General features: G+C 43.5%; 1 protein-coding gene and 1 long non-coding RNA gene across 6 annotated transcripts; both read left to right on the forward strand.

Annotated features, from left to right (window-relative positions):
* The first annotated feature begins 585 nt into the window (after window positions 1-585).
* LOC309704710 (deoxyribonuclease-1-like) lies at window positions 586-11,662 on the forward strand. Of its 5 annotated transcripts, none has more exons than XM_082530110.1 (12): window positions 586-663; window positions 1,662-1,739; window positions 2,643-3,564; window positions 7,731-7,870; window positions 8,551-8,689; window positions 9,086-9,174; window positions 9,250-9,351; window positions 10,160-10,275; window positions 10,460-10,572; window positions 10,658-10,812; window positions 10,888-10,981; window positions 11,463-11,662. In XM_082530110.1, the coding sequence occupies exons 5-12, from the start codon at window positions 8,552-8,554 to the stop codon at window positions 11,511-11,513; spliced, it is 858 nt and encodes a 285-aa protein (XP_082386236.1). In that variant the 5' UTR covers window positions 586-663; window positions 1,662-1,739; window positions 2,643-3,564; window positions 7,731-7,870; window position 8,551; the 3' UTR covers window positions 11,514-11,662. The 5 variants fall into 5 exon arrangements, with proteins under 5 accessions (XP_082386236.1, XP_082386235.1, XP_082386239.1 ...); XM_082530109.1 differs by lacking the exon at window positions 586-663 and adding an exon at window positions 670-755; XM_082530113.1 differs by lacking the exon at window positions 586-663 and adding an exon at window positions 670-755 and having other exon boundaries at window positions 9,271-9,351.
* Window positions 11,663-16,866: 5,204 nt separating this feature from the next.
* On the forward strand, window positions 16,867-19,628 carry LOC309704279. The gene is made up of 3 exons (XR_014276183.1): window positions 16,867-16,969; window positions 17,877-17,954; window positions 18,858-19,628. It is a non-coding gene; the product is annotated as an uncharacterized lncRNA (long non-coding RNA).
* Window positions 19,629-19,974: the final 346 nt, after the last annotated feature.

The following is a 19,974-nucleotide window of genomic DNA, read 5'->3' on the forward strand; positions in this document are numbered from 1 at the left end:
TGCGGGCCTTCAGGAAGAGACGAAGATCCCGGTTCATCCAAGGCTTCTGGTTGGGGTACATGGTGATCCGTTTCTGGGTGTAAAGTAAAGTGTGCATGTTAGTCCCCGTAGGGATATAGTTCCTCTGCATTTAACCCATTCACCCAGTGAAGCAGTGGGCAGCCACCAATGCAGCGCCCGGGGAGCAGTGTGTAGGGACGGTACCTTGCTCAGGGGTACCTCAGGGTAGCCGTTCAGTGGAGTCGAACCACCGACCTTCCGATCATGGTGCCACCACTCTACCTACTGAGCTATCCCTGCCCACTGTCAGGTGGTGACACTGTCTGTGGTTTTGGAGATGTAATCCAGTACAGATGAGGCGTACTGGTCCAGGTCTGTGTGGGTGAACATATTCCAGTCTGTTGGTGTGGTTGAAGTTCACCTTTATGTGCTGAAGGTGAAAACACTGAGCAAAGGGAGGAGTGTATGATCTGTAGATACTATGGAAGCTGAAGATTGTACCTGACACCCGTTTGCTGCTGCCACCTTCTGGCCTTCAGGTGCTCTGGACGTGCTGTTTTTTGTCCTACAGCTTTAAGAGGCTCTGTCTCGGCTCTTAGTTGTTGGCACACCTGTTCACCATAAGTCATCACAGCACAGCTCATGGGCTGGGCTCCTCCAAAGGTAACCACCAAGCTGATGTTGGTTGGAGTTGTTTTATATGTTTAGATTAGTTTGTTGTCTCCTGCATGCTGTCATCTGCTGCTCTCCCTCAGGTATGTTCCCAGCTCAGGTGTGTTTGTGAGGGAGTGTTAGGGACCCGCAGAGACACTGGAGACAATAACTTGTACGAGCACAACTAAACTCATGGCTGCTGATCATTTAAGGTTTACCTTCAAAGTAGGAACTGCTGTCCTCCCTTAAACTGTGTGTACAGTGACTGGAGAACAATCCTCAGTGCTGGCCTGCACCTGGGACACTGCAAACCAGGGTGCTTTGCTAGAAAGCAAGTTCAGCACATGCAGGATGTGTTTCTGATATCGCGGTTTCGCAATCTAGCTTTGAGCACATTCATGGTTCCTTTCATCCTCGGCACCAGTTGCTGCTTGTTGGGAACATGACCTCCAATCTGTCCACTAACTCTTGGGAAGAGCCCATCAGGATGCTTGGTGAAAAACCTCATTTTAAAAACAGCCCTGCACACTGTTCCTTCACCGTGACCAAAGAGTTCCATGATTCCAGATGCTGACAAGTAATGTCGCTCGATTGTAACAGATCAAGTAGTGTAATTGTGTTTGTGTGCAGTTCTTTATTTATATATTTGTATTGTCCGGGCATACGAGCACAGCTAAACCTACAGCCGCTGATCATTTAACCTTTAGCTTGGCTTCCCAGTTAAAGTGTTTACAGAGAGGGAATGATTGAATCAGGGTGTCATTTCTCATCTGCACGTGTATGTTGTCCATGCTACCTCAGAGATATTTCAAAGGAAAGGTTAGACCTGTCTCCTTGAGGGATTATTTAAAGCTTCAAGTCCTCTGATCCTCCGTCTTGCCATCAGCTCAGTTTAATCTAGACCAGGCTAAAAGTTTATTATCTTAGGACGGTCTAAGTCATCTGGATGTAAAGTGACTTTAATGTGCATTTCGGCTCCGGAGCCTAATAAAGCTCTTTCCTGGCAGGTGTTGGTGGGTCGAGCAGTCTGACGGAGGAACGTAGTCGGCCATCTTGGAAAGAAGAAAATGTTTTCTTCACACACGGTGAGAAAAACATCGTTTTTATAAATCATGAGTCCGAACATTTTACAGACTTTTATACGTGAAATTGTTCGTAGTTTATAAACACATCTGGAAGTGCCGTGCAAACCAAGGCCGAGCTGCTTTTAGGAAACGTGAAAAGTCTATCAGTACAACTTTCATGAATGATCATCATTTATTGTCATTATATCATTATGATTATTGTTAACTACCACCCTTTAGTAATTATTTACAGTTTTCCAGAACATGAGAAACAAAATGCATGTTAAGAAAAGAAAATAGTAAATGGAAAGACGAAGGCTTCAACCTCTTAGACCTTTCCTTATTTCCAACACAGCTGATTTAAATGGTTAAATGACTTCCAGTTCTCCTGGTAATGAACTAATCAATTGATTCAGGTGTGCTGACCCAGGGTGAGATCTAAAACCTGCAGGACACCGGCCCTCGAGGCCTGGAGTTCGACACCCCTGGTCTTACACCAAGGACTAAATGGTTCATTTTTGGCTCGCTGCACTGTAACAGGGACGGGGTGATTTGCAGAGCACTTTGTAAATGAGGACTGTGTGCAAGAGGTGCAAGTGCACGGGTGAAGTCGCACTGTCCCCTCTGCATTTGATTGTCCCTCGTTGGGTCGGGCGTAAAGACTGAGCAGGGCAATCAGCTGGTAGAACCGATGTCCACTAGATGCAATCAGCGATGCACTTGTTTAAATGTATTTTATGCAATAATACAGTCTTTCTTTTCCAAAACGCATCCAAACAATTTACAACACAACAGGTTACTATTATGGGCATCATCCAACAAACAGGTTTCTTATCGAAGCAGAGAGGCCGGCACGACAAAACAAGATTTAACTCAAACACTTATTAAGCTTCTGACTCCCTGCCTGTGTCTTTGTTGCTGTAGGAACAAGACGCCAAAGAGAGCCCAACACCTCAGTGCTCTCAGTTGGCTGAAGATGCTCACTCAAGTGCAAACTTACTTGAGCACTACAGGTGTGATCAGTGTAACAAGAAGTTTCATGCCCCGTGTCACCTCAGAAGACACCAGCGCATCCACAGTGGGGAAAAGCCCTTCAGTTGTGACCAGTGTGGAAAGACTTTTACTCGGAAAAGCAACTTAAAAACACATCACCTCAGCCACAGCGGCGTCAAACCACACATATGCCACCAGTGTGGAAAGACATTTCGTTCTATGGGCAACTTGAGAACTCATCAGCGCCTACACAGAGGAGTCAAACCATACGCATGTAGCCAGTGTGGCAAGGCTTTTACTCAGATGAGCCACTTACAAACCCATAAGATGGTCCACAGCGGAGAAAAACCCCACACATGTGAGGAGTGCGGAAAGACATTTAGTTTGATGGGCAACTTGAGAACTCATCAGCGCCTGCACAGAGGAGTCAAACCATACGCATGTAGCCAGTGTGAGAAGGCTTTTACTCGGATGAGCCACTTAAAAATCCATGAGATGGTCCACAGCGGAGAAAAACCCCACACATGTGAGGAGTGCGGAAAGGCTTTTAATTATAAGAGCAACTTAAAGAGACATAAACTGGTCCACAGTGGAGTTAAAGCACACAAGTGTGACCAGTGTGGGAGGGCTTTTGCTTTGAAGTCGAGCTTGGCGACACACAAGCTGGCGTCGCATGTGACCTTTCTGGGAAAGCCTCCAGCCAGCGACCCCAGAAACACACCAACAGACGCTGATACGTGATCGGTGCAGCAGTTCAGTTTACACAAACTCGAGCTTAAGTCAACTCTACGCTTACTGACCATGGACACGCACCAGTGCGACCAGTGTGACAAAGCCTAGAACCAGTTTAGAGGTAATTCAGTCAGTTTTTTTAAACAAGCTAATGTGTATATAAAAGATTTGTTACTGGTAATACAGCAAAACTTGATTGTAGTTTTTAAAGTTCAAGTTAAACCATGTGAAATAAGTTGGATAATACACGGTGTTACATATGGGACACAAACGCAGCGTTTTGGGACAACATGGTTTCTGTTGGGTTTACACAAACTGTAAAGATGTTATTACGATGTTATTACGATGTTATTACGATGTTATTACGATGTTATTACGATGTTATTACGATCAATGTTAGCTCTACATGGGTGTTAGATTTCAAAATAAAATCCTTTTAAACGATCGTCTCGTTTCATTTATCACCAGCAGAACAGTCTCCAACAGTGTCCAACTTTATGGCTCATAATGGGCAAAGACGCGGCTACAACTTTGATGCTAATCTGAAGTGAATAAAACTATAATAGGACATGAAATGCATTTAGATCTGTACATATGCTGTAATGATCACATGATGTGGCGCCATCCTTTCTGAAATTAAACCGACAACAGATTTGTTGTCTGGGGCATTTAACACAAACTGATTTGAATAAAACGACATCATGAATGCAAAAAACGATGCAGCTGCATTCATATTCATATTTCCTCCTCGGTTCCAACTATTAATACAGAAATGCAAATGCATCATTCTTTTCTTGAAATTTAAACACAGGTTTATAAACGGTCTCAGCAGTTCTTAAGTACATTTAGTAAAACAGGTAAACACTTACTAAAACACAGTCATTGTGTCCTTACATGCTGTCGTTTTAGCAGACTCTCAAACCAGTTTCAGTCCAGTAGTGTCCGTATCACTGCCGCCCAAAACCAGTATCACGAGCTCAGTGTGTCACATGGCCTTGCTTGACCAGATGGTGCTATTCAAAATGTTGCCAAAAGGGATAATGAGCATCACTCTCATGCCAACAGTTATGGCAAAGATTTTATTCTGCACGTTTGATCTGAGACACGACTGGTTATTAGGGGTGCAACGATATTCGTATCGATATTGAACCGTTCGATACAGTGCTTTCGGTTCGGTACGCATATGTATCGAACAATACAACATTTGTAATTTATTTTATCAATTTTCCTTCTGACGATGCTGTCTGTGTTGAGCGCTCAGAGAATCTGTGTTCGACTACTCCGCCTAGGCTGCACTGTCGAGCGCAGATCCACTGAGCGCTCAACACAGACAGCATAGTCAGAAGGAAGAGCGCAGGGCAAGCTAGCGAGACAGAAGCTAAGCTCTCCTTGCAACAGGCAAATTGAACCTCATTCAGATCTGGCGTTTGGAATTATTTTGGTTTTCATGTGACGTATGACCCTGAAGGTAAGCGAGTCATGGACTAAAGTAAAACAGTATGTTGGATGTGCCATGCAATGCTCAATTACATGGGTGTGAACTAGTGTGTTAGCACAGTTAGCTCGTTAACGTGTTGGCCGTCTAGCCCCATGCACGGGGCGATCGGCGGTAGCTCGTTAACGGAGATTTGCCGTGTTGTGGCGTTAAGGTCATTTCAACGAGATTAACCTGAAAGCACTAGTGGGAACACAACGAATATGACTGCACATTTACATCATCCTAGTGCAAAGACAAAAACAACAAGCATGCTACTAACTTTAGCCGAGTCATTTAGACAGCTGTTAGCACATGATTCTCCTTATGCTGCTGAGAATATAACCCAGAAGAAGCGGATAGTATAGCTTTTATTTTGGAAAGAGGCATTTCTCTGTAATAAACTCTCTTTTCCAAAGATGAGTGATTCCTCAATCAGATACAGGGCTCGCAATATCGCTAGCCCGACGTCCCGGAGCTAGCGATTTTTTCAGTCGGGCTACCAAAATCTATCTCTGCCCTGCCCGTCGGGCTATTGTAGGAAAAATATATGTCAATGCTTTTGCATTCTTTCAGAAATGTAGCTGGGTAATTATGTCATTGGCATCGGTGAGCCACTGTCAATATGTGACATATTGAAATCGCGTTTGAATTTGTGCTTGTTTTTTTGCTTTCACTTTGCAATCGTGTGAACTGTGTATAGAGAGCGACAGCACTGATCTGTGAGTGATGATAATTTGCGCACCAATTCCTCTGACATCGTCTTATTAATCGTTAGCTTACTATGCAAACATGACAAGTGAAATCTCCCGCAGCAAGCTTAAACATGTGAGAGGTTGATCGCGCAGAGAATCGCTGAGCTTATGTGAGTGCGTGTAAAAGCATTTCAGTTCTGCTGAGCCAAATAAGTCAGGTCAGGGTGAAGAAGTGACAGCCAAAGAAAAGCTTACCACAAAACGGAGAAGTTATGACAAATCAGACTATAAGGCAAAAAGAAAGTGCAGCTTTATGGTTTCATGGACAAAAGAATTTCTGTGGCTGCAATATGACGAGCTAAATAACCAGGGGTGCACATAAGTGGTCCGCAGGTGCGCATTCGCTGTCAAAATAAAAAACATGCACAAGGGTTAGGGTTAAATTTAAAAACTGTACTTTTGAGTTAAAATATATATTTATAATTTTAATAAATGACAAATTAAAAATGCATGAACATTTTTTTGTATCGAAAAAATATCGAAACGTGACACCAAAGTATCGAACCGAACCGAACCGTGAATTTTGTGTATCGTTGCACCCCTACTGGTTATCCATCAAAGTTCAACACTTTAAAGTCCACAACTTTCCACACTCTGATAAGCACATCCCAGCGGTGACCGCCCCGCCGGTTCCCAGACTGCAGCCTTGGCGTTCGCTCTGGGGCTTATTTTTAGCTACACACATGGCACTTTTCCATTTTATCATTCTTTATTAAACATCTTACAAAGAAGTATTTAACTTTAATTAGTTTTACCAGAGTGTGCATGTTTATGGATGTTAGAGAAAAATACAAGGTGCAGATACTGCACATCTGCAGTCCCCATCAGGTCACATGTGCATATAACCAAAAGTCAAATACAGAAAATGATCCTGCTACTTTGGCCCTAGTGCAACTCTCTGTTGGTCTTTGGTTTAAACTGCAAGAGTGGCTACAAATCTGTGGTTAAGCTGCACTTCCTGCTGTTTCTCCCTCTGTACTCGTTGCTCTTTAGGTCAGTATGTGGTAGTTTTCCATGTCCCAGTGGAGATTTCCTCTCGTGCAAGCTTTCCTCACGCGCACACTGAGCCCTCATCCTTTCTACACAAAATTCGTTTGTCTACTTCATAAACAAGACTAATAGTCAGCAAACATCTTGGCTTCACTTGGATTCTCAAGTTTAAAATACATGGAAAGTTTGGGAAACTATGGTTTACCCTGACGGGAGCATGAATGTGGACAGCAGCGGTGGCACCGAAATTTATTCAGTATTTGCTGAGGCATCAGATTCTCGACAGCTGGCAGTAAAGAAAGAGTCAGGAGGCTGGGTGTAGTGGACACCGGTATATGTCTAAGCACCGACCTGGCAGATCTGATTACAATGTTAAAAACATAGAGCTTAACCCTCATCAGTAACATGACAACTGTAACATGCTGTAAGTATGAGCACTTTTATGAAACTTCACTAAAGTGTATTATTGTGTTGTCAAGCTTGAATGCATTGTAAGTGAATGGGTTCTGTTTGTTCAGCTACAACTGGGAAGAAAAACTTTCTGACCAATAAGGTGGAGACGGTGGCATACTTGTGTTGTATCAGCCTATCGGAAGGTTTTTGAAGGTCTGATTTCAAGATATAACACTGGGACAGATGATAGTTTAACAAGGCTGTAGCAATATTACTGTTGTTATTGCTAATGACTGTTACGTGTCTCTGCTGGAGCAGACCTAGAGTAGATATTATGTTTTGTCTGTCCCTGCTCTCATGAACAAGGCATCTTTCAAACTGCTTGAAGGAATTTCTTCAGTTTCCGTAAGGATTTTGCCAAAGTTTAAGGTCATCCCAACACTGCGACACTCATTCTGAGTTCATTTGTGAAGTGTGACAGAACTTCACACAAATGCCAAACAGGACAACAGCAAGTTAAAACAATGCTGAAGTGTTTTTATTGTATGACGAGCAGAAAAGAATTTGAGGTTGCAACGTTATCCTTGTTGCACTGCAATCTTGGGATGTGAGAACCTGAAAGCCTGAAATCTGTACCCCATCCACAACACACCTTTTCTCTGTACTCCTCCCCAGCACCCTGCAGTCACATGCGCCTGCAGGTAGATAAAAACCTCAAAAGAGACACTGGTCGCCATTCTGCTCAGAAGCTTTTCAGGAGCTTTCAGAAGATTCACGAGTTCAGGCGTCTCCACCGTGCAGACATACAGGAGCAGGTATGGACCTCTCACTCGCTACAAAAACATCTGAGCTGTATTCGGTGCAATACTGTGAGCCAGTTTCTTGTTTAGAGTGGATGTTTCAGGCTACAGCAGCATTACAGTAACTTTTGTGCATTTTTCCTGCAGTAATTGTGCGTTTACAAACACATTTCAGCAGCACATGCAAACCATCACAGTATAAATGCAGCTCTCTGTTTCCATATTTGGCAACCTTTGGTCTTCCACAACAGCTCCAGGACGGTGTAACCAGGGCAACAGAGTAATATATTGTCCTAAAAGGATAATATTTTACCAAGCCTTGCAACATGCTGCAAATAGTGACGCGCTAAATAGCATGTTAGATAAACTGCCAAAAATACATCCAGAGGAGCAGGTGTTTGGTCTCTCACTCTCATGTCATGAGCTCTCAGCAGATGGTGGAACATGAGCCGCTTTGTTTTGGACTAAACTCCATGTTAAACTGGACTTTATGACAGAGAAATATGGAGTGAAAGGAAAGGCCTTACTTCAGCCTGCAAATCGGTTTTTAATGCACAGGAACTGGAAATTATTAACCTGATAACCTGGGAAGTCATTAGCTTACATACGTGTAAAATAAATATGAAATCATTTGTAAGCGTCAGTGTTTCATGTGATTTCTAAGTCATTTTTAACATGTGACCTGTTTGGTGTAGGATGCATTTGGTGGGCACTTTGGGGCTTTTTCTGACCTTGCTGCATCTCTCTAACTCGCTGCTGCTGGGAGCCTTTAACATCAAATCCTTCGGAGACACCAAAGCCTCCAACACCACTCTGATGAACATCATTACCAAGGTCTGGGACTTTTCCCTCTTTGGTAGATATGACAGTTTGTACAAAATGTTTACATCCACCCATTTGTAATGCAATTTGGGTCAGAGTGCTTTCAAAACCAATCCAGAAGTGTTATCTTGTGTGTGCGTTTTGAAATAGTTTGAACTGAATTTTGAGAAATGCTTTGGATGATTTGGCCTGTTGCAGAAGTAAACCTGAATATTCCCAGAATATTCCCACCTCTATGCTTAAGGAATGATCAATGAAATAACTGGATGTGCAACAGCTGTAGCGTTGCCTTTACAATCTAAAGCTTAACACATGAATTTTTTCGTGCAAGGTAAAATATAAACAAACGTGATGTTGCAAGATGAACAATCAGCTGATTCATTTTCATTTTTTATGTGTGTTTTGCAGATTGTCCAACACTATGACGTCATTCTGATCCAAGAGGTCAGAGACAGTGATCTCTCAGCAACCCAAAAACTCATGGAGTACGTCAACAAGTGAGTCCACACACCGAACATGGAACATTCAGAGTAACACTGAGCATGAAATGCAAACGTATGGAAACATAAAAGTGTGTGTTTGTTTCCCCCCAGAGATTCTCCTCAGTACAAATACATCGTCAGCGAGCCTCTCGGTGCGAGCACCTATAAAGAGCGATATCTCTTCCTTTACAGGTGCACCACGATGAAAAAAATAAGTCTCTACTCTACACACAGTGAAATGATATTTATTCAGTTCAATTTTATTTACACAGCGCCAAATCACAACAAGAGTCGCCTCAAGGCACTTTATACTGTCAGGTAGACCCTACAATAACACATACAGAGAAAAACCCAACAATCAAATGACCCCTATGAGCAGCACTTTGGCAACAGTGGGAAGGAAAAACTCCCTTTTGACAGGAAGAAACCTCCGGCAGAGTCAGGCTCAGGGAGGGGCGGCTGTTTGCAACAAAACATGGTTCGTTGCAGTGATGCCGTGTAAAAAGCATTTTTAGTTCTTGCTCTAAATATGTATTTTGTAGAAAGGGAAAAAGTCTTTTTCATGGCAGAATGTGAATAGTTTGATTGTTTTCTTTGTTTCTTAAAGCCAAACAATTTAACAAAAATAAAAATGACTTGTTCACGTTGCCCGGGGTTAAAGTCAGGATTGGTGTTGGATCATCATCATCACTTAGACCTCAGAGGGTTAAAGAACCTCCCATAAGTTTCTCAAATAACCATTCAAAACAACTTGATTAAAAATTTATATTTCCAGCATGTTTGTAGTGTTTGAGGCATGTTTGAAGTAATTTAACGGCAAATCCTCCGTCTTTGTTCTGGCATAAACATACATCTTATACACACTCAGAATTCAGAAGAAGTGATTTAAAAAAAGGGGAAAAGCAGAACTACAATAAATTTGTCCCGAGAAGCAACTGGACATGTTTAGAAATGAAGTACACACTGGCAGCAAATGAAAAGGTGGTGATTTTCTCCACAGGGAGGCGCTGGTATCGGTGGCAAAAAGCTACACCTATGACGACGGCCCGGAGGAAACTGGACAAGACGCCTTTAGCAGGGAGCCGTTTGTCGTAATGTTCTCCTCCAAACACACTGGTAGGTGCTGTGGCTCGAGCTATACAGCTGTTTCTGCATCACACTGATAATGATGTGGATCCTCATTCAAACATTTGTGCGTGGTAGTTCCTGGGACATGTTAGTCACTAGTCCTTTATCATTCTCATGCGGTGTAAGCGCCTCCGTCACTGTCAACACTCCTTCGTTCCCTTCTCTTCTGTAGCTGTGAGAGACTTTACTCTGATCCCTCAGCACACCTCCCCAGAATCAGCTGTTCGGGAGCTAAATGCTCTCTATGACGTGGTGGCAGATGTCCGCGCTCGCTGGAACAATGATGTATTTACAGCCTACAAGTAAAAATCATTTATTTGGTGGAAAAACACACATTCGGTAAATGCGACTCACACTACTCTCCCTGCAGGACATCGTGCTGCTGGGTGACTTCAACGCAGGCTGTAGTTATGTGTCCGGGTCTGACTGGCAGCAGATCCGCATCTTCACTGACAAGACTTTCCATTGGCTGATCACTGATGCGGCCGACACTACCGTGTCGCAAACTGTCTGCCCTTACGACAGGTAGACAGATTGTGGCAGGTCGTTCTGATGTGTGCACGCAAACTCTAAACTCTAATCATCTTTCTGTGTTTGCAGGATTGTGGTCACTGCGGACATGATGAGAGGAGTGGTGAAAGATAGTGCGAAGGTGTATAACTACATGACGGACCTGAATCTCAAACAAGATCTGGTAACAGATGAATTTCAATCCTTATCTCTGTAAGAATTCATTTGAACTAAAAAGCACAACCTGCCTCATTCCCCGCTGACACTAATGGAAACGTCAATATAAAAAGTTAACATAATGTTGTATTCACTGCAACTGAGACCATAGACTCGTCAGCAAAATGTTTACTGAGCTCCAATCAGAAGAGAGGCATTCTACACAAAGGGCAAAGCAGTCGCCCCATCAGAAATCATGCAGTTTTAAAGCACTTTTGCTTTTTTAATATCAGCTTTGAGCTACAGAAAATCGAGCAACTTTGTAAAGCAGTGGCTGTAGTAACGACCACAGAGATGCAAACAAAATCATAATGCAGTGTATACTGTAGTGATGGCATTACCATGCAGGCACGTTGAGTTTTTCAGCACTGGAAAGAAACCTGTGGAAACTGAAGCCGTCTGCAGCACAAACTGTGAGCCACTAAAAGAACGGTTTCTCTGTCTCTCAGGCGTTGGCTGTCAGCGACCACTTCCCCGTGGAGGTGAAGCTGAGCGGTTAGGCTCACGTTGCTTGAACCGTGACTTCCACAAGCTTTCCACACATCGTGCTCAATCTGCAGCCAGCACAATGATCATTCAGTTGGGGACTACTGTCAGCCACAGCTTCATGAAATGCAAATGCACAATAAAGCCACTAAAAGAATTTCACTGAAAACTTGTGTGTTGTAAAGGATTCGGCTTCTTGTTGCAGTGGAGCACATTTGTCTGGAACATTTACTGAGACCCTTTGTTGATTTGGAAACCTTTAATAACGCGTTTGTATTTTATTTCACTTCCTTTGTCTGCTTAAATGTCTTCAGAGTTTAAAGTTTTTTAATTAATTTCCCAAAACAGCTCAAACACACAGCAAAACACTAACCTGCAAAACTGAGCCAAAAATGTTGAAAAAAAGCGGTAGAGTAATACAATCAGTCATCTCAGTTACTCCTGTAAAGCTGAAATGTGTTCACCACATATGTTAACCTGTGATTTTTAAACACTGAAATGGAAAATCAGGTTGTCTGCATACAAAAAGCTAAAGACGCCTGGGAAATAGAGACACTAGAGTTTCTAATAGCGTCCAAGAGAAGTGTGCTTGGAGAGACGATAGCTGACTGCAGCCTCAAGATGGCAGTGATGTAGAAGCACATCACTTATGCTTTGGTATAACTGACTAGACAAGCACTGCTTGTCCTGGCTGAACAGTTGAGTTGGGGTTGCTGTAGTTCAGTTCTACTAATTGGAAGGTTTGCAGTTCAATACCAAGCTGCTGCAAAATACTTAGCCTCCCCCCCGAGGATGTAATATTAAAGTGAATACACGTGCTGATTTCATCTCTTTACATGAAAGAACATTTACTTTTCCAGGAGTCACATTAGTGACTTGTAGCTTTAGGCTTAGTAGACGACTCACACATTGACAAATCCAAACACATTTGAGGGTAATACTCTTAAATGTGTAAATGTAGTGCTCAAAGAAAACAGGGAGCACCACAGCAGAGGTCATTCATGTCTGTCACACACAGGACGTGACAGTGAAAAGTGTGGAGACACTGCACACCTGAAGTTTAGCCGATTGTGTTGCGCTGACACTCAGGTCCTTTTGAAGTGTCGTATATTGATTCAATTGTCCAAAACACAAACATACAAAGAATGAAAAATGCTCCTTGTTATAAGAATGCAAGATTCATTTTGATTTGGTTGTCCGCTGAATTTTTAACTCCTGGCTGACCCTTAAAAATGCATCCCTTTAGAGCCCTGGGGACCAAAAATGGTCCCGCCCCAAAAGTGCAATAAAAAGATTATATATTCATATTTTTTTCCACTTTAAATTGGTCAGTCTTTTAAAACTACTTCTCCCTGAAATATTCATATAAAGTTTTAATTCGATTTTCGTTGTTTTAACCCTTTAAATCCCAGTTTTATTACATGAACGTCCTGTTTTTTTAGCCCCAAAAAACTAAATATTTTCCAAAAAAAACATTTGAAGTAATATTTGTTTGTTATTATAATTAGGCCTTTAGATGGACCAAAGATTGGCACCAACATTCATTTTGATCGCCTTTTATTTTTTTTGCAGGAGCGCATTTCATAAAATGCACACACTATCGGTCCTAATCGACCACGCCCAAAAAAGAGCTATAAAAAATTTATATATTAATATTTTATTCCACTTTAAATTAGCCAATCTTTTAGACCTACTTCTCCTTGAAATATTCATGTCAAGTTTTAATTACATTTCGCGGATTTTAACCCTTTATATCCCGGTTTCGTCACATGAGCGCACTGCTTTTTTTGCCCCAAAAAACATAAAACTTGAATATTTTCCAAAAAAAACATTTGAGGTAATATTCAATTGTTATTATAATTAGGCCTTTAGATGGACTAAAGATTGGCACCAACATTCATTTCGATCGCCTTTTATTATTTTTTTCAGGACCAGAAAATGGTCTCCAGGTGGCAAATGCTCCTCCTCTAGGCCGAAATAAGTGCATCTTCCCGGGGTAAGTCGCGACGATCACCGGGGCACGATCACCGGGGACTCCTTTTTCCAGCACATACGTCCGGTACCACGTGACAACAAATACGTCATTTCCTGTTGACTAAAAAAAAAAAGCACCCTCTCACGGTCCTAGGGACCGAAAATGGTCCCGCCCGATCAGCGGGCGAAGCCGCTGCTGCACGCCGGAAATGAGGCTTCATTTCCCGCAGGTCTGTCCAAGCAGCCCGCTGTTTTCCAGCAGGGATCAAATGTGGAGCAAGGGCGCCACCCGGTGGACAGATAAAAAAATTACAACTCTAAGGCTCATAGACCAAAACGAAACGGAAACATAAGTAATCACCAAGACATTAACAGTAATAATTCTGCAGTGAAAAATAGCGTTTACAATGGAAGTCAATGGGTCAAAAATGGTCCCTAGGGCTCTAAGAGGATGTGTATTGTTAGCTTAGCCACTGAAGCTAATTTAAGGAAGTCAGACTTGAATTTTGAAATGAAATTATGCCAAACTTTTTTTTAGAGAATTTGGCTATATTCCATTCAACACAGTGCAAATGGCTTGTAACTGAAAAACTAAAATGTACAAAAATGGTCCCAGGGCCTCTTAACATTCTCCACTGTCATTTGAATGTAGAGACGTCTGAGTTACAGAGATAATGAATGAGAACCACACGCTTTAATCCATTTAATGTATGAATCCAGACATTTATTTGGATATTTCACAGTAAAAACCAAACATTTGTTAGAGATGACAAAGGCTTTGCCACATTTAGATGCACTAAAGGTCAGATTTGCTATTAGTCCTTCATATGTGAGACTCTTTTGCAACAATTAGCAGTTTGCTCGTGTAAGCATACTGCAGGTAATGCTGAGTGATGGAGAAGGCTCGGCAGGTTGCCCGAGTGTACGGCTCTTCAAACCAAAACAAAAAGTCACACCCTAACCTCGAGTGTTTTTATTAACACCTTGAGGGGTAAATGCTGGGTTTTATCCCCCAAACATGTAGACTGCTCACTGCCTGATCTCAGATCACATCTGTAGCTGGTGCTACAAAGTGTGCAAACATGTTTCCCCTCTCTAAGCCTTTCTTCTCTTAAGCATCTCCAGATACATCCCCAGGGACTTCTGAATAGAGTCCTTGGTGATGAACTTGACAAAGTTATTGACATCAGCCTCTCTGTTAGCCGCCAGCTTGTCTATGGTTGGCTTCCTCATCATGGACTTTGTGAGCTGTCTGGCGTGATCTGCAAATGAAACAAATGCACATGTAAGGAAGCTGTGCATTCATATACAATTTCTTCTATGAATACTGACATGGGCTTCAATTCATTGCAAAATATATTCAATTGCAGCACTATTGTGGAGCACCTTTTATTTCTTATGTGGGAAAGTGACATTTCTAACAGGTGCTGAAAGCTTATGCTCTTTCTCTGCCTCCTGCACATCCTGCCAAGTACCAGGATGTACTAAATACTGCTGTACAGATGGAAATACACCCATATCGACACTTCTGAGGTACGAGGTTACATCTCCCTACATGCGGGTTCGTGCCACCTCACCTTAAAACAAACATACACTGATAGCAGCTCATTTTTTTCCTACCTGCCTTGGAAATGTTACCTGCAATTTTATTACCCAAATGGTAAATGGACTGGTTCTTATGTAGCGCTTTTCTACTCATCTGAGCGCTCAAAGCACTGATGAGGCCAATCACCGTGATGTCATCTGCAAACTTAATGATGGTGTTGGAACCATCAGCAGGTCTGCAGTCGTGGGTGAAGAGGGAGTAGAGGAAAGGGCTCATCACACAGCCTTGTGGTACACCGGTGTTCATTGTGATGGTAGATGAGCAGCGGTTATCCAGCCGGACATGTTGGGGGCGGTTGGTCAGGAAGTCCAGTAACCATTTGCAGATGAGGGAGCTGATGCCCAGGTCTGTCAGTTTCCTGATGAGTTGTGAGGGGTGGATTGTATTGAATGCTGAACTGAAGTCTATAAACAGCATTCTGGCGTAGGTGTTGTTGTTGTCCAGGTGTGAGAGGACAGAGTGCAGTGCGATGGAGACTGCATCCTCTGTGCTCCTGTTCTGGCGGTATGCGAATTGGTGGGGGTCCAGGGTGGGGGGGAGACAGGATTTGAAGTGTGCTAGGACCAGCTGCTCTAAGCACTTAGTGATGATGGGGGTGAGTGCTACTGGGCGGTAATCATTGAGGCAAGATGGGTTGGAGTTTTTGGGTGTCGGGACGATGGAGGTGGATTTGAAGCAGGCCGGTACCACAGCGTGGGCCAAGGACAGATTGAATATGTCTGTGAGCACTCCTGCAAGCTCCCCAGAACACGCTCTGAGAACACGCCCGGGGATGCCATCAGGACCTGCAGCCTTGTGGACACTGATCCTGCTCAGCACCACTCCTACATTGGTGGGGGAGAGAGTCAGAGGTTGGTGGTCTGCTTTGGTTGTGGTTGTGGGGTTCCCTCGCTCAAAACGAGCATAAAAGTTGTTGAGCTCATTGAGGAAGGAGACATCAGAGGATGCGGGGGAGGGTTTGGTGGTCCTGTAGTCTGTGATGGTCTGGAGTCCTTGCCACATGCGTCGGGGGTTGGAGTTGGAGAAGTGTTCTTCTACCTTCTTTTTGTAATGGTGTTTGGCTTTTTTGATGCCCTTCTTTAGATTAGCCCTGGCTGTACTGTAGGCGTGTGCATCTCCTGACCTAAAGGCGGTGTTGCGGGCCTTCAGGAAGAGACGAAGATCCCGGTTCATCCAAGGCTTCTGGTTGGGGTACATGGTGATCCGTTTCTGGGTGTAAAGTAAAGTGTGCATGTTAGTCCCCGTAGGGATATAGTTCCTCTGCATTTAACCCATTCACCCAGTGAAGCAGTGGGCAGCCACCAATGCAGCGCCCGGGGAGCAGTGTGTAGGGACGGTACCTTGCTCAGGGGTACCTCAGGGTAGCCGTTCAGTGGAGTCGAACCACCGACCTTCCGATCATGGTGCCACCACTCTACCTACTGAGCTATCCCTGCCCACTGTCAGGTGGTGACACTGTCTGTGGTTTTGGAGATGTAATCCAGTACAGATGAGGCGTACTGGTCCAGGTCTGTGTGGGTGAACATATTCCAGTCTGTTGGTGTGGTTGAAGTTCACCTTTATGTGCTGAAGGTGAAAACACTGAGCAAAGGGAGGAGTGTATGATCTGTAGATACTATGGAAGCTGAAGATTGTACCTGACACCGTTTGCTGCTGCCACCTTCTGGCCTTCAGGTGCTCTGGACGTGCTGTTTTTTGTCCTACAGCTTTAAGAGGCTCTGTCTCGGCTCTTAGTTGTTGGCACACCTGTTCACCATAAGTCATCACAGCACAGCTCATGGGCTGGGCTCCTCCAAAGGTAACCACCAAGCTGATGTTGGTTGGAGTTGTTTTATATGTTTAGATTAGTTTGTTGTCTCCTGCATGCTGTCATCTGCTGCTCTCCCTCAGGTATGTTCCCAGCTCAGGTGTGTTTGTGAGGGAGTGTTAGGGACCCGCAGAGACACTGGAGACAATAACTTGTACGAGCACAACTAAACTCATGGCTGCTGATCATTTAAGGTTTACCTTCAAAGTAGGAACTGCTGTCCTCCCTTAAACTGTGTGTACAGTGACTGGAGAACAATCCTCAGTGCTGGCCTACACCTGGGACACTGCAAACCAGGGTGCTTTGCTAGAAAGCAAGTTCAGCACATGCAGGATGTGTTTCTGATATCGCGGTTTCGCAATCTAGCTTTGAGCACATTCATGGTTCCTTTCATCCTCGGCACCAGTTGCTGCTTGTTGGGAACATGACCTCCAATTATCTGTCCACTAACTCTTGGGAAGAGCCCATCAGGATGCTTGGTGAAAAACCTCATTTTAAAAACAGCCCTGCACACTGTTCCTTCACCGTGACCAAAGAGTTCCATGATTCCAGATGCTGACAAGTAATGTCGCTCGATTGTAACAGATCAAGTAGTGTAATTGTGTTTGTGCAGTTCTTTATTTATATATTTGTATTGTCCGGGCATACGAGCACAGCTAAACCTACAGCCGCTGATCATTTAACCTTTAGCTTGGCTTCCCAGTTAAAGTGTTTACAGAGAGGGAATGATTGAATCAGGGTGTCATTTCTCATCTGCACGTGTATGTTGTCCATGCTACCTCAGAGATATTTCAAAGGAAAGGTTAGACCTGTCTCCTTGAGGGATTATTTAAAGCTTCAAGTCCTCTGATCCTCCGTCTTGCCATCAGCTCAGTTTAATCTAGACCAGGCTAAAAGTTTATTATCTTAGGACGGTCTAAGTCATCTGGATGTAAAGTGACTTTAATGTGCATTTCGGCTCCGGAGCCTAATAAAGCTCTTTCCTGGCAGGTGTTGGTGGGTCGAGCAGTCTGACGGCGGAACGTAGTCGGCCATCTTGGAAAGAAGAAAATGTTTTCTTCACACACGGTGAGAAAAACATCGTTTTTATAAATCATGAGTCCGAACATTTTACAGACTTTTATACGTGAAATTGTTCGTAGTTTATAAACACATCTGGAAGTGCCGTGCAAACCAAGGCCGAGCTGCTTTTAGGAAACGTGAAAAGTCTATCAGTACAACTTTCATGAATGATCATCATTTATTGTCATTATATCATTATGATTATTGTTAACTACCACCCTTTAGTAATTATTTACAGTTTTCCAGAACATGAGAAACTAAATGCATGTTAAGAAAAGAAAATAGTAAATGGAAAGACGAAGGCTTCAACCTCTTAGACCTTTCCTTATTTCCAACACAGCTGATTTAAATGGTTAAATGACTTCCAGTTCTCCTGGTAACGAACTAATCAATTGATTCAGGTGTGCTGACCCAGGGTGAGATCTAAAACCTGCAGGACACCGGCCCTCGAGGCCTGGAGTTCGACACCCCTGGTCTTACACCAAGGACTAAATGGTTCATTTTTGGCTCTCTGCACTGTAACAGGGACGGGGTGATTTGCAGAGCACTTTGTAAATGAGGACTGTGTGCAAGAGGTGCAAGTGCACGGGTGAAGTCGCACTGTCCCCTCTGCATTTGATTTTCCCTCGTTGGGTCGGGCGTAAAGACTGAGCAGGGCAATCAGCTGGTAGAACAGATGTCCACAAGATGCAATCAGCGATGCACTTGTTTAAATGTATTTTATGCAATAATACAGTCTTTCTTTTCCAAAACGCATCCAAACAATTTACAACACAACAGGTTACTATTATGGGCATCATCCAACAAACAGGTTTCTTATCGAAGCAGAGAGGCCGGCACGACAAAACAAGATTTAACTCAAACACTTATTAAGCTTCTGACTCCCTGCCTGTGTCTTTGTTGCTGTAGGAACAAGACGCCAAAGAGAGCCCAACACCTCAGTGCTCTCAGTTGGCTGAAGATGCTCACTCAAGTGCAAACTTACTTGAGCACTACAGGTGTGATCAGTGTAACAAGAAGTTTCATGCCCCGTGTCACCTCAGAAGACACCAGCGCATCCACAGTGGGGAAAAGCCCTTCAGTTGTGACCAGTGTGGAAAGACTTTTACTCGGAAAGGCAACTTAAAAACACATCACCTCAGCCACAGCGGCGTCAAACCACACATGTGCCACCAGTGTGGAAAGACATTTAGTTTGATGGGCAACTTGAGAACTCATCAGCGCCTACACAGAGGAGTCAAACCATACGCATGTAGCCAGTGTGAGAAGGCTTTTACTCAGATGAGATACTTAAAAATCCATGAGATGGTCCACAGCGGAGAAAAACCCCACACATGTGAGGAGTGCGGAAAGACATTTAGTTTGATGGGCAACTTGAGAACTCATCAGCGCCTGCACAGAGGAGTCAAACCATACGCATGTAGCCAGTGTGAGAAGGCTTTTACTCGGATGAGCCACTTAAAAATCCATGAGATGGTCCACAGCGGAGAAAAACCCCACACATGTGAGGAGTGCGGAAAGGCTTTTAATCATCAGAGCAACTTAAAGAGACACAAACTGGTCCACAGTGGAGTTAAAGCACACAAGTGTGACCAGTGTGGGAGGGCTTTTGCTTTGAAGTCGAGCTTGGCGACACACAAGCTGGCGCCGCATGTGACCTTTCTGGGAAAATCTCCAGCCAGCGACCCCAGAAACACACCAACAGACGCTGATACGTGATCGGTGCAGCAGTTCAGTTTACACAAACTCGAGCTTAAGTCAACCCTACACTTACTGACCATGGACAATAACCAGTGCGACCAGTGTGACAAAGCCTAGAACCAGTTTAGAGGTAATTCAGTCAGTTTTTTTTTAAACAAGCTAATGTGTATATAAAATATTTGTTACTGGTAATACAGCAAAACTTTATTGTAGTTTTTAAAGTTCAAGTTAAACCATGTGAAATAAGTTGGATAATACACGGTGTTACATATGGGACACAAACGCAGCGTTTTGGGACAACATGGTTTCTGTTTGGTTTACACAA

This window comes from Aulonocara stuartgranti (assembly GCF_965226115.1).
Source record: "Aulonocara stuartgranti genome assembly, chromosome: 4".
Taxonomy (NCBI): Eukaryota; Metazoa; Chordata; class Actinopteri; order Cichliformes; family Cichlidae; genus Aulonocara; species Aulonocara stuartgranti.